This window comes from Schistocerca nitens, chromosome 8, assembly GCF_023898315.1.
Source record: "Schistocerca nitens isolate TAMUIC-IGC-003100 chromosome 8, iqSchNite1.1, whole genome shotgun sequence".
NCBI classification, from domain to species: Eukaryota; Metazoa; Arthropoda; class Insecta; order Orthoptera; family Acrididae; genus Schistocerca; species Schistocerca nitens.
In genome coordinates this window covers 470,730,891-470,743,677 of record NC_064621.1, presented here as the reverse complement: position 1 = coordinate 470,743,677, position 12,787 = coordinate 470,730,891, and the positions used below count along the sequence as shown (strand labels likewise).

The 12,787-nt window shown below is 35.4% G+C and overlaps 1 protein-coding gene across 1 annotated transcript in view; it reads right to left on the bottom strand.

Annotated features, from left to right (window-relative positions):
• LOC126198832 (vascular endothelial growth factor receptor 1-like) overlaps positions 1 to 12,787 on the bottom strand; it is a 308,538-nt gene that overhangs the window by 42,138 nt on the left and 253,613 nt on the right. Inside the window, exon 17 of the mRNA XM_049935411.1 lies at positions 1,916 to 2,140. Within this exon, the coding sequence (XP_049791368.1) occupies positions 1,916 to 2,140 (225 nt within the window). The remainder of the gene's footprint in view (positions 1 to 1,915; positions 2,141 to 12,787) is intronic.

Here is a 12,787-nt window from a genome sequence, read left to right as displayed (position 1 = left end):
CCTCAGTTTCTTTTGTACAAAGATCGTGTTTTACTTTAGTATTTGTAATGCATGTGAAAGCAAGCAGAAGTTTTCTAAATGTTTGCTAATCATGTAAGTGAGGTGTGACTTCAGTACTAGCTCACTTAATAGGGTGTGGGAAACTGCCGGAAAGCCACATCCAGGCTAGCTGGCACACTGATTCTTGTCATTAATCTGCTGGGTACACATCCCTGTTTCAGAAACAGTGCTTTAACATGACAGCTGTCCAGGTGAGTTTTACTTTACTGGTTTTGATGGTGACAAATTAAGATTTTTGAGTTGCTATATAACTTATTAATTATTATATCAAGTTCAGAAAGAAATTACAGTTTTATTGATAGTTCTGTATCTTTTAAGTTCTTGCTACCATTGGAAATTCCTTTGTTAATGTTGCCATTCTGTGCCATCCTATATCATTGTGTGACAACCTCAAGTATATCTGAAATTCTAGCAGGAACTGCTTCAGTTGTTTTCCCTGGAATGTACTATCAACAGACTTCAATAGCAGTGACACTTCCTGTTTCTAACCAGACTCTCTTCACATTATCGTCAATATTAACGTATTATATGAACTGCAAGAAAGTCAGTGAAGCAGTACAATGGTTGCTTTTTACCCATTTCAAACCAAGCCTGATTATTCCAAGCTGACATACAAAATATGCAAGTTCAAATATGGATTGGCATTTATATTTTTTTAATACAAAATTACAAGAAAAGACGTTTGCATTTGTGTGAAAAAGTCACAGCTACTTCACAAAATCTCACGTGCACATTACACTCCATTGCACGATCATGCAATGGGAAACAAACATTGAGCCCAAGATCACACAAACAATAATGAAGATTCCCTAGGTTTGGGTGCATATAGGAGGTAGCTGTGATCGAGCAACAAACATTACAATGCATTACTTCACCTTCCTTACACAGCTGCACAATCTATTTTTTCCAAAGCATAATCTCACAAGTAATGTTTAACAAAATGATTCAATGTTTATTTCCCTTCAATAAACAGCTTCCTCTAGATTCTTCCAGAACTGACGGAAATTTTAAGAAAATTCAATTCCCTGAGAATCTGACGTATCACCATCCAATAATAAAAATAATATATAAATAAGGTGTATACTGAAGTACAGAGACAGGCATCAACAGAAACTGTGCAAACATTAATACATAACATTCTCGTGCTGAAGCTAATAAAATTTCATGTAGGACATGGTGTCTTAAAGATATCACCACAGAAGCTTTTATCAAACAGTGCTAACAAATAGAGGCCATGCACCAGGAAAGAGTATAAAAACCAACTGTATTAACTGTTATAAAATATGTCTCATTTATCACTGTAACTTATATTTTTACCTATTTGTTTGCTGCCACCATTAGCAGCAGAGCATATTAGCACAAACATTTAAGTTACAAAATTAGGTTTGTTCTCAAGAACCTACTGGAATGCTTAATATTAAAAACTACAAATTTTGATATAAATTAACTCTAAACTCTACACTTTCTTTTGCTAGGTTTTGGTATTCTAAACATCAATTTTGATATCAGCTCTATTTCTAAAGCAAAACAAACAACTAAATATCATTTTTAATCTCAGAAGGGAACATTACACAAGAACCTCTTCAATTTTTTATACTTACAGCATATAAAAATATTTCAACCATTTAAACATACTTGCTATTAGCTAAATAAATAGCACATAAGATTGTAATCATGGAGTAGTTGGTTCAATTTGTGTGAAAAAGTTTACCATTTCAACAAATTTTTCACTGCCACAATCATTTGAAAATAACAGCACACAAATGTTCAATGACAAAATTTGCAAATAATAATGCGGACTAAAACATCCCAATTTCAAAATTAATTTTATAGTTCATTTAGAAATAGTACTCACTCTTCGTTATGTTTGTTGTGCATGTTCCAAGCAAGTTTACAACATTCAGATGCTTTCCTAGATGTACCATTATTTTGAGTTCTGATGCTAATGCTTTGATGTACGTATAGTCAGTGTTTCTTTTCACCATTTTAACTGCTACTGTTGTGACAGGTTCTTCTTCCAAGATGCCAAATGCTTCTGCCTTCATAACTACACCAAAAGCTCCAGAACCGAGCTGTTTGCCTACGAATGATAAATAAAGGAAATGTAAGGTAACAAGTGGGAATCACTGATAAAAAAAAACTGTCAGAAATATTTATTTCAACAGCACCAAATGAATTAGATTGCAGAAAGTATTTACCTAACATAAGAAAATCTTATTCAAGGGACTCACAATGAGGAGAACCTCCCAAACTTATGAAATAGGTATCCTATTCTATGTTTTTCTGGCAGGTTTTACAAGCTTTAATATGTTTACACAACATAAGAATTAACACATGTAGATTTAATAATCAATCTACATTCTAGGGTACATGAAGGCTTCAAGAATGCAGATGTAGTAAAGAATTTCAATGCTCAGTATAATAAAATATGCTGAAGTTGAGTAGTTTGCAACACACTCATGATAATATGTATGCGAATTTGTTCTGCTAAGAAACGCATTGAAAAAATTAAGTAATTGTCCATGAATCAGCCATTTGGGCCAGCATTATAAGTCGTCCGTAAGATCTGGCCCTCTTTGGTTTTCTTCATACTTACAGCATCTGAAGGCCAGTGCATGGCCATCTGTTTCTAAAACCGTAATTGCCATATTTTTACAGGTGTTAAGGTGATAAGAAATAAAAGCATCAGGGTGCCACTGACAAAGCTGTGACTTCCATTCCCTTCAATGATTATCGGATGTGAGTCACTACTATGTGATGGAAGTGAAAACATGTTCCTAATTGCTTTCTTATTTAAATATGAAGGTTCACACAATTTAAAATTTGTTACATCTGCGAGTACACAAAGATGTATATGTACCAATATGTACATTGTAAATACCTTCCTCTCCATGTACTGCGCTCTAATGAACCATAGACATTAGAGGATTCATGTCACTATGACTGACTGGTACTTTTAATGCATGCTAATACAGATTAATTTTAATGGCATTAATACATGCCTGATGTATGTGTAGTAACACCCATAAAAGCAGTAGGTATAATTTCAACTGTGATTGTGCCACATCTTCTCAAAAAATTTTAATAACCAGTTACGTTGTTTTAGACCTGTGTCTGAATGCCAATTTAAGTAGTGAATATTTGCCACAGTTTATTTTTTTCCTTTATTACCTTGGCTTCATAATGTAGTTTCCAGCAAAGTGCACTCTGAATCTCTAAACAAGAAATATGTGTCTTGATGTTTAATCTTAGAAGGTACCCAACTAGATAGTTTACATTAACTGTACACAAACTACGTACTCCATTTTTTGTGTAGCAATGGTGCTCTACACAGCCCAATATTTGTAATGTGTGGCCCTTGGAATTACAGAGCCTAACATATTTAATGAAATCAATATCTTTATTATATCTTAGTTCTCTGTGCAGTTCACTTTTCCTTAAACTGGAAATTTTTATGCCCTGGGTAATCCACTTTAATTTATTTGTTATTTTATTGCTACAGAGTCTAAGTGAAAATGTTTCATGGAAGATACCAAGAAAACTACTCAGAAATTTCTCAAGGTTTCCATCACCTAAGTTACAATGATCAAAAGACCATGTTTTCACTTTTAGCTTCTCAAAAAATGTTAGCAAGTTTTCTTAGCTATTCCTGCTCATATTGATTCTCATAAGTGAAATGTTGCTGTCTGTCTGTGGCAGCTCAATGCACAATGCACAATGATCTGAAATACCTAAATCTAGACAAAATTTACACAAATCTTCATATACATAATTAATTATATTGCTGACTGCCCATTGTCTCTGGTAGATTCAAAGAAATTCAATTTGAAACCATATTTCTTTACCAAGTCAGTGAATCTTTAAGTGTGGCTACTCTCACATGTGTATCAATATTAAAATCAGCAGCCATTACATTTTTTTCCTCTACAAAGGTCTTCTAGCATGATTTGAAGCTTAGGTAAGAATAGTTCTATTGTTGGTGTCCGTGGAGTTCTCTATACTTATATTAGTATAACATTTGCTAGTGAGTCCACCATTTCTACACAACAATTCTCAAACACATTCTTCATTTACATAATTAATACAGTTTCTGGTCTCATAATTTATATCACTATGCAGAAGTATACATGAGCCTCCACATGACATGTTTCTTCTGCAAAAGCTACTTGCTAATCTGAGGTTCTGTATTTTGTTTAGAATTTTAATTATGTCCTCAGTACACCAATGCTCACGTAAACAAACAACTCTAATAGTTGCACATCCTGACAGAATAATTTACAATTCTTCTATTTTGGAGATTTTATTGTTCGAAGCATCAGTGTTTAAACCATTTTTATTCCAGGGGATAACGTATCTACTTTGACTATTAGTTATGGGCCTTAGCATATTTCTTGCCAGATAATGGTTTGGTTTTGTCTTTCTTAATGCTACACCAATTTGTTCAACCCCATCACTACTTATCACTTTCTCTTATTTTTTATGATCTGGCAAATACTTATGAACATCTTACTGATATTTTTGAGCCCAACCTATTCAGATGTAGACCATCTTTGGCAAGACACTTTGCACTCAGAAATTTACTAGGATCAATAAAAATGACTCTTAGTTTATTGAACTGTTTTTTCAATATTGCCATTTATTCTCTGCACATAGGTGTCACTCACTGATCTCCTGTATAAAATGCCAGTTATTATTATTATTATTATTATTCTGGAATTTGAGTAGTTTTCTGGCTGTTCGGATGAGGTTCCTTGTGTGGCTTACAATTTCTTCCTCGTTGTTGTTTCAATGCGAACTTGTTCCCACATGGATAAAAACACCTTTTGGATTTCTGTTATGTGTATGTGCTGCATTCTCCCTTGAGTTTAACACATTGTTTATGTGTGTATTGTGTATGCAAATGATGCGTCCTTATTTCTGGTCGAACATTAATTTCAGTCCTATTATAATGGTTTTTTTTTTTTTTTTTTTTTTTTTTTTTTTTTTTTTTTTTTTTTTTTTTTGTGTACATTACATTGGTCCACTTATATTTGTTTGGTTCTTCTGTACCTTCAGTTTCATTCGTAATGGCGGCTGAATTTTTTCGGGGTTTGTCAGTTGTATCACTCTGCGTATTTGGCTATGTAGGTCCATCTAGTACTGTGTTGCACATGTTAGTGCTGTATTTATCCATATTTGTTATTTTTCCTTTAATGAAGGTCAGTCTCCTGAAGTTGGACCATTATGGAATACAGGGAGTAGTTCATAATTGGTTCACCTCTTACTTTAATAACAGATGGCAAAACGTCATTCTCCACAGTGTGGAGAATGGCTATGATGTTGGGCCTGCATGAGGCACCATTATATGGGAGGTGTCCCAGGGATCAGTGCTGGGGCCACTCCTGTTCCTTATTTATATAAATGATACGCCCTCTAGTATTACAGGTGATTCTATGATATTTCTGTTTGCTGATGACACAAGCTTCGTAGTAAAGTATGTTGTGTGCAACACTGGCACCATTTCAAATAGTGCAGTTCGAGATATAAGTTTATGGCTTGTAAAAAATAAGCCAAAGCAAAATCACAGTAAGAGTCAGTTTTTAGTTTCTAACACACAATTCAACAAAACCCGATTTGGAAATTTCACAAACTAGGCATATGATTAGTGAAACTGAACAGTTCAAATTTCTAGGCTTCAGATAGGAAACTGTCATGGGAAGTCCATGCTTAGGATCTTGTTCAAAGAATAATACTGCCATTTTTACTATTCGAACCGTATTTGAAGTAAGCGATAGTTCAACACAAAAAGTAGTCTACTTTGCCTATTTTCATTTGCTTATGACATATGGTATTGGAAAGTCGTGCAGTATACTGCTGAATCCGTTTTCAATAAGGTACCCCAAGAATTCAAAACATCTTAGGAGTAATCTAAGCACTTTCAAATCAAAACTGAACAGTTTCCTCATGGGTCAATCCTCCTATTCTGTCGAGCAGTTCCTCGAAAAATTAAGTTGATCCTCATGTTATATTGTTGATTGTGTTTAAATAAATTTATGGCTTGTCTTTTCTTTGGTTCATACCATTTTATTTTATATGTTATTATTTTTATGTTGTAATTTCATGTGACCCCAGAGAGTACCTTCCACACTGTATCCTTAAGAGTATGCATTTCACGAGCAAATTGACAAGTGTTTATTGCTGGGTGACGGGCCACACCATCCAAAACCATCCCCTCGATGTCTGATGTTCAGACATGTCTTTGACAGTAACCTTGGCCTTCTCTCTCTGGTGTGAACAACCCCATCTCTCGTAAGCTGGTATCCATAAAAAATGAACTAATTCCAGTTAGGATGATGCCTGTTTGACAAGTGTTCTCTGTAAATCCATACTGCTTTATGGGCACTACACCCTGCTGCACCACATGTTATATGCATGTCTGTAAACTCTTGTGACGAGTAATGTTCTCATCTCAATATAATCACGTGTGGACCCACTATCACCTGTTTCAATTTGACCCAAAAGGTTTGAGACATCCTCTAAGTTACATCTAATACAAATTTAAGTGATAGGAAGCCCTTCCAGAAAGAATTTCTCTGGAGACTTACATTACACAGAAGTGAAACATGAATGTTATACAGCAAAGGCAAAAAGAAAATAGAAACTTTTGAAATGGGCTGCTACAGACAAAGTCTAAAGATTTGTTGGAAAGATTGCTTATGTAATGAAAAGGTACTGAATTGAATTGGGAGATAAGGGAGTCACTGTTCAGAACAAAGACTGGTTTGATGCAGCTCTCCATGCTACTATCCCACCTGCACAAGCCTTGTCATCTCCAAATAATTAACGCAACTTGCATCCTTTTGAAACTGCTTACCGTATATGTCTCTTGGTCTCCCTCTACAATTTGTACCACCCACACTTCCCTTCAACAATAAACTGATGATTCCTTTCTGTCTCAGAAAGTGTCCCATCAACTGATTCTGTCTTTTAGACAATTAAGGCCACAAATTTCTTTTCTCCCCAATTTCGTTCGGAATTTCATTAGTTATGCAATCAACCCATCTAATCTTCAGCATTCTTCTGTAGCATCACATTTCAAAATATTCTCTTCTCATCTCATCTGGACTGTTTATCACCAATGTTTCACTTCTGTACAAGACTACACTCCAGATAAATAACTTCAGAGAAGACTTCCTAATCTTTAATTTATATTTGATGATAAGATTTTTTTTTTCCCCCCTGAAGAAACGCTTTTCTTGACATTGCCAGTCTACATTTTACATCCACTCTATTTTGGCCATCATTTATTTTACTGCCAAAATATCAAAAATATCTATTACTTTTAGTGTATCGTTTCATAATCTAATTCCCCCAATATCGACTGATTTAATTTGACTACATCCCATTACCCTTGTCTTGCTTATGTTGATATTCACCTTATCTCCTCTTTTTGAGACACTGACCTTGCCTTCAACTGCTCCTCCAAGTCCTTTGCTGTCTCTTGACAGCACTACAATGTCAGCAGCAAACCTCCGTTTTTATCTCTTCTCCCTGAACTTTAATTCTGTCTCAAGTTTTTCTTTGGTTTCTGTTACTGACTAGTCAACACACAGACCGAACAGTGATGTAGATATGCTGCAACCCTGTCTCACACCATTCTCAGACATGGCTTCTCTTTCGTGACTTTTGACCATTATAGCCACTGTCTTCTTCTTGTCGTCTTCTCGCTGTCTTCTTCTTGTTGTAAATAACCATTCACTTCCTGTATTTGATCTACTAATTTCAAAAGTTTTGAAGAATGTACTCCAGTGAATGTTGCCAAAAGCCTAAGTCTTTAAATGTTATAAACATAGGTTTGTCTTTCTTTAACCTATCTCATAATATAAATCGTAGGGTCAGTATTGCCTCGCATGTTCCCACTTTCCTCTGGAACCCGAACTTATCTTCCCTAAGGTCAGCTTCTACCTGTTTCTCCATTCTTCTGTAAATTACTCATGTACGTATTTTGCAACCATGATTTATTAAACAGATAGTTTGGTGACATTCACACCTGTCAGCACTTACTTTCTTGGGAACTGGAGTATTACATTCTTCCTGAAGTCCGAGGGTATTTTGTGCACTGGGTGGAGTAGTGGAGTAGTTTTGTCTTGGCTGGCTCTCCTAAGGGCATCAGTAGTTCTGAAGGTATGTTCCTACTCCATGGGCCTTGTTTTGACTTAGGGCTTTCAGTGCTCTGTCAAATTATTCTCACAGTACCATATATCCCATCTCATTATATATTTCCACTTCCCTTTCCATCATATTGCCTTCAAGTTTACCTCTATATATTCCTTCCAGCTTTCAGCTTCTCTTCTGTTCTTAGTACTGGTTTTTCATTTGAGCTTTAATATTTGTACAAATACTTTTCTTCTCTCCAAAGGTCTCTCCAATTTTCCTATAGTTAGTATCCATCTTTGCACTAGTTATAAATACTTCTATAGACTTGTGTATTTCTCCTAGCTGTTCCTGTTTAGCAATTCCACACTCTGTCAATTCTGTTTTTTAGGCACCTTTATTCCCTATCACACTTTTTATTTGCTGCATTTTATATTTTCTCCTTTCATCAGTTAAACTCAATATCTCATATTGTCCGAGTATTTCTGCTAGGTTTTGTCTTTTTATCCATTTGATCTGCTGTCTTTACCATTTCATCTTTCAAAGCTACTCATTCATCTTCCATTGCATTCTTTCCATTCAACTGTTGCCTAAGGTCTTATCATACTCTCAACAATCTCCAGTTCTTTTAAATTATTCAAATCCCATCTCCTTAATTTCCTACCTTTTTGCAGTTTCTTCAGTTTTAATCAGAGTTCCTAGCCAAGAAATTGTTGTCAGACTCCACATCCTCCCCTGAAAATGCCTTACTGTGAAAAACCTGGTTCCAAAATCTCTGTCTTAACATTATATAATCAATCAGAAACCTTCTGGTGTCTTCAGATCTCTTTCACATATACAGTCTTCTTATGCAATTCTTAAACCAAGTGTAGGCAGTGATTAAATTACACCCTATGCAAAATTCTACCAAGCAGTTTTATCTTTCATTCCTTTCTTCCTTTTCCTATGATCAAATTCCATTCATCACAACAATTAAAATTTTCCTCCCCCTTAACTATGTGAATAATTTTTTTTATTTTGTCACACATTCTTTCAGCACCTTTGTCATAAAGCTAGGTGGCATATACACTATTACTAATGTGGTGGATGTTGGCTTGATGATCTTTGTTACAATAATGTGTTCACTGTGCTGTTCATAACAGCTTACCTGCATTCCTATTTTTTTATTCATTTATAGAACTATTCCTGCATCATCCCTACTTCATTTTGTCTTTATAACTGCATGCTCACCTGATCACAAGTTCTGTTCATCCTGCCATTGAACTACACTAATTCCCACTACATCTGAATTAAACTTTTGCATTTACCTTCCTGAATTCTGGAAGCAACCTACCTAAATTAGGAATCTAACATTCCATGCTCTGATCGGTAAAGTGCCAGGATGTCCTTCCTGATGACGAAATGCCCTTGTTTAGTCCATGCTCAGAGATCCAAATGGGTGACACTTTACCTCCAGAATATTTTACCCAAAAGGATGCAACCATCATTAACCCTACAGTGGAGCTGCATACCCCCCCAGGAAAAGTAATAACTGTAGCTTCCCCTTGCATTGAACGTGGATGGATGTGTGTGTGTGTGTGTGGTCCTTTTTTCCCCCTAAGGTAAGTCTATCCGCTCCCGGGATTGGAATGACTCCTTACCCTCTCCCTTAAGACCCACATCCTTTCGTCTTTCCCTCTCCTTCCCTCTTTCCTGATGAAGCAACCGTTGGTTGTGAAAGCTTGAAATTTTGTTTTTTTTTATTGTGTCTATCTACCAGTGCTTTCCCGTTTGGTAAGTCATGGAATCTTTGTTTTTAATATAATTATAGATTTCTGTAGTTGTATATATACATATGGATGTAGCTGTATTGCGTTGATGTACTGGTGGATATTGTGTGGTATAGCTCCCGTAGTTGATAGTATAATTGGTATGATGTCAACTTTATCCTGATGTCACATGTGCTTGACTTCCTCAGCCAGTTGGATGTATTTTTCAATTTTTTCTCCTGTTTTCTTCTGTATATTTGTTGTATTGGGTATGGACATTTCGATTAGTTGTGTTAATTTCTTCTTTTTATTGGTGAGTATGATGTCAGGTTTGTTATGTGGTGTTGTTTTATCTGTTATAATGGTTCTGTTCCAGTATACTTTGTATTCATCATTCTCCAGTACATTTTGTGGTGCATACTTGTATGTGGGAATGTGTTGTTTTATTAGTTTACGTTGTATGGCAAGTTGTTGATGTATTATTTTTGCTACATTGTCATGTCTTCTGGGGTATTCTGTATTTGCTAGTATTGTACATCCGCTTGTGATGTGATCTAATGTTTCTATTTGTTGTTTGCAAAGTCTGCATTTATCTGCTGTGGTATTGGGATCTTTAATAATATGCTTGCTGTAATATCTGGTGTTTATTGTTTGATCCTGTATTGCAATCATGAATCCTTCCGTCTCACTGTATATATTGCCTTTTCTTAGCCATGTGTTGGATGCGTCTTGATCGATGTGTGGCTGTGTTAGATGATACGGGTGCTTGCCATGTAGTGTTTTCTTTTTCCAATTTACTTTCTACGTATCTGTTGATGTTATGTGATCTAAAGGGTTGTAGAAGTGGTTATGAAACTGCAGTGGTGTAGCCGATGTATTTATATGAGTGATTGCTTTGTGTACTTTGCTAGTTACTGCTCGTTCTAGAAATAATTTTCATAAATTGTCTACCTGTCCATAATGTAGGTTTTTTATGTCGATAAATCCCCTTCATCCTTCTTTTCTGCTTAATGTGAATATTTCTGTTGCTGAATGTATGTGATGTATTCTATACTTGTGGCATTGTGAACGTGTAAGTGTATTGAGTGCTTCTAGGTCTGTGTAACTCCATTTCACTACTCCAAATGAGCAGGTCAATATTGGTATGGCATAAGTATTTATAGCTTTTGTCTTGTTTCTTGCTGTCAATTCTGTTTTCAGTATTTTTGTTAGTCTTTGTCTATATTTTTCTTTTAGTTCTTCTTTAATATTTGTATTATCAATTCCTATTTTTTGTCTGTATCCTAGATATTTATAGGCACCTGTTTTTTCCATCGCTTCTATGCAGTCGCTGTGGTTATCCAATATGTAATCTTCTTGTTTAGTATGTTTTCCCTTGACTATGCTATTTTTCTTACATTTGTCTGTTCCAAAAGCCATATTATATCATTGCTGAATACTTCTGTTATCTTTAGTAATTGATTGAGTTGTTGATTTGTTGCTGCCAGTAGTTTTAGATCATCCATGTATAGCAAATGTGTGATTTTGTGTGGGTATGTTCCAGTAACATTGTATCCATAATTTGTATTATTTAGCATGTTGGATAGTGGGTTCAGAGCAAGGCAGAACCAGAAAGGATTTAATGAGTCTCCTTGGTATATTCCACACTTAATCTGTATTGGCTGTGATGTGATATTTGAATATGTTTGGATATTAAATGTGGTTTTCCAATTTTTCATTACTATGTTTAGGAACTGCATTAATTTAGGATCTACTTTGTATATTTCCAATATTTGTAGTAACCATGAATGGGGTACACTATCAAAAGCTTTTTGGTAATCAATGTATGCGTAGTGTAGTGACCTTTGTTTAGTTTTAGCTTGATATGTCACCTCTGTATCTATTATCAGTTGCTCTTTACATCCTCGTGCTCCTTTGCAACAGCTTTTTTGTTCTTCATTTATAATTTTTTTCTTTGTTGTATGTGTCATTAATTTCTGTGTAATGACTGAAGTTAATATTTTGTATATTGTTGGTAGGCATGTTATGGGGCGATATTTTGCTGGGTTTGTTGTGTCTGCTTGATCTTTAGGTTTCAGATAAGTTATTCCATGTGTAAGTGTATCAGAGAATGTGTATGGGTCTGCAATGTAGCTATTAAATAATTTATATCCAAACACAAAGATGATGTGACTTACCAAACGAGAGTGCGGGCAGGTCGATAGACACACAAACAAACACAAACATACACACAAAATTCTAGCTTTCGCAACCAATGGTTGCTTCATCAGGAAAGAGGGAAGGAGAGGGAAAGGCGAAAGGATGTGGGTTTTAAGGGAGAGGGTAAGGAGTCATTCCAATCCCGGGAGTGGAAAGACTTACCTTAGGGGGAAAAAAGGACGGGTATACACTCGCACACATGTACATATCCATCCACACATATACAGACACAAGCAGACATATTCAAAGGAAAAGAGTTAAATAATTTAGTTAGATGTGAATGTGTTGAGGTGAACTTCTTTAGCCAGAAATATTGCTATTTTATCTTTTCCAGGGGCTTTCCAATTGTGCGTAGAATTAATTTCTTGGGTGACTTCATGTTGCAAAATTACCACTTCTGGCATTTGTGGTATCATCTTGTATGTGTCTGTTTCTGCTTGTATCCACCATGCATGTCTGTTATGTTGTACCGGGTTTGACCATATGTTGCTCCAGAAGTGTTCCATGTCTGTTATATTTGGTGGATTGACTATTTTAATGTGTGTGTTATCTATTGTCTGGTAAACTCTTTTGCTTTGTGTTGAATGATTGGTTTTGTTTCCTTCTATTTTCACTTTTTTTGTATCTTCTAAGTCATCGTAATTTTT